At 53.2% G+C, this 1,863-nt stretch overlaps 1 protein-coding gene across 1 annotated transcript in view; it reads left to right on the top strand.

The window, feature by feature from the left end:
• Nucleotides 1-1,863, top strand: part of LOC102255917 (pancreatic lipase-related protein 2) — a 22,721-nt gene that overhangs the window by 7,776 nt on the left and 13,082 nt on the right. The window contains exons 2-3 of the mRNA XM_014546407.1: nt 264-398; nt 1,105-1,216. Coding sequence (XP_014401893.1) covers nt 264-398; nt 1,105-1,216 — 247 coding nt within the window. The remainder of the gene's footprint in view (nt 1-263; nt 399-1,104; nt 1,217-1,863) is intronic.

The following is a 1,863-nucleotide window of genomic DNA, read 5'->3' as shown; positions in this document are numbered from 1 at the left end:
GATCCTTTTTCTGCCTGGCTGTGTCAATAACCATCTGGGAGACCTTTGGCCAGTCACTTACTCCATCCAGGCCTCAGTGTTCACATCTGTTAAGTGGGGATCAGGTACCGGTTCCTGGTGGAGTGGTGAGGATTAGGACAAGTGGGAGGAATATGAAAACTCTGACACACATGAGATGCTTGGTGCTGTGAATTCCTGTCTCTGGAGTGTGCGGCCTGTGCCTGTTAATACATTGGATTCTCCCTCTTGTTTTTTCTCCCCAGAGAATGTTTAAGGTGGAGAAGGTGAACTGCATCTGCGTGGACTGGAGGCGTGGGGCCAGGACAGATTACAACCAAGCCGTCCACAACATTCGAGTCGTGGGAGCCGAGATAGCGTTCTTAATAGAAGGGCTGTCGGTAAATCCTCCTCAGCTCAATCCTGTGGGGTGTGGCCCGAAGGGGTAGGCAGACCTGGTGCACCCAGAGGCAGCCTGGGGACTGGTGCACAGGGGCTGGGCCTGGAAGCCTGGACACACAGAGGGGCGTTTCCTAAAATGAAACTGCAGCCTTCCCCTCCTGGAGTGTCCTGAAGATTCCTAGTGGTGCCTGGGGCAAAGGAAACACTTTGGGCCTCGGTTTCCCCTTTTGAAATAAGCCGTTCTTGGAGGCTGTTCTGGGAATGGTCAGCCCAGAAGATGGGTCTTCTTTCTCAGAAAGGGAAAGCCCCTTACAGCCTTCTGGAAGGTCTATTCCTGAGCACCCAGAGCTGGGCCAGCTACCCAGGCTCTCCAGGCAGGCCCAGGCCCTGCGGAAGGGGAGGGAGGCTGCAGTGGGTGTGGATGGAGCAGGCAGCGCCCAGCCAGGCTCCCCAGGTCGCGTGCAGTGGACACAGTTGCCGCTGGTCAGCACTGTCGAAGCCCCCTCTTCCCCCCTCCTTTCTGCCGCCCCAGCCTGCACACCACGACTCAGGTCTCTGGAGACTGCGCTGGCCCAGGGTCCGGTCACGCTGTCCTAGGTGGTTCAGGACCCAGGTCATTCCTGCAGAGACCTGTCCCCATCCCCTTCCCTGAGCCAGGGCCTCCTCACCGGGGCCTGGGGACCCTGACGTGCCATCCCTCCGCAGACCAAGATGGGCTACAGCTTGGAGAACGTGCACATCATTGGCCACAGCCTGGGCGCGCACGCGGCTGGCGAGGCAGGCAGGAGGTTGGGAGGCTCCGTGGGCAGGATCACAGGTAAGGAGTGCGGGGGTGGGGGAAGGGTGGGGTGAGAGTGGCGGGCCTATAAGGCAATGGAAGCCCAGACACACACACTTCTCATGGCCAAGGACGCCCCCACTGGTACTCCAGCTGCACTGATTTTAGGTGCTGCCAGACTTAGATTTAAAAAATAATTGCCCATATATTGTCATGTAAATTACAAAAAATATAGGATTGTAAAGATTGTAAATGAAAACACGTTTATTAAAAAGGAAAAAATATAACTAGCACATTCAACTCATGACTTCAGGATTATTATTGCTAGAGTACGGCAGATTTTTGAACAGTGAAATGGTTTTTTAATACGAATTCATCAGTTCCACAGATATTAATTGTCGTGGCTGTGCCAGCTACAGGCAGAAAATGAAAGTAACTGAGACTTGTCACAGGAAGCACGCAGAAGATCAGTGGTTCTCAACCCTCTGGCCCTTTAAATATAGTTCCTCATGTTATGACCCAACCATAAAATTATTTTCGTTGCTACTTCATACCTGTAATGTTGCTACTGTTATGAATCGTCATGTAAATATCTGATATGCAGGATGGTCTTAGGCGACCCCTGTGAAAGAGTCGTTCGACCGCCAAAGGGGTCGCGACCCACAGGTTGAGAACCGCTGCAATAG

This window comes from Myotis brandtii, unplaced genomic scaffold, assembly GCF_000412655.1.
Source record: "Myotis brandtii unplaced genomic scaffold, ASM41265v1 scaffold441, whole genome shotgun sequence".
NCBI classification, from domain to species: Eukaryota; Metazoa; Chordata; class Mammalia; order Chiroptera; family Vespertilionidae; genus Myotis; species Myotis brandtii.
This window is presented reverse-complemented; position numbering and strand designations above follow the sequence as displayed.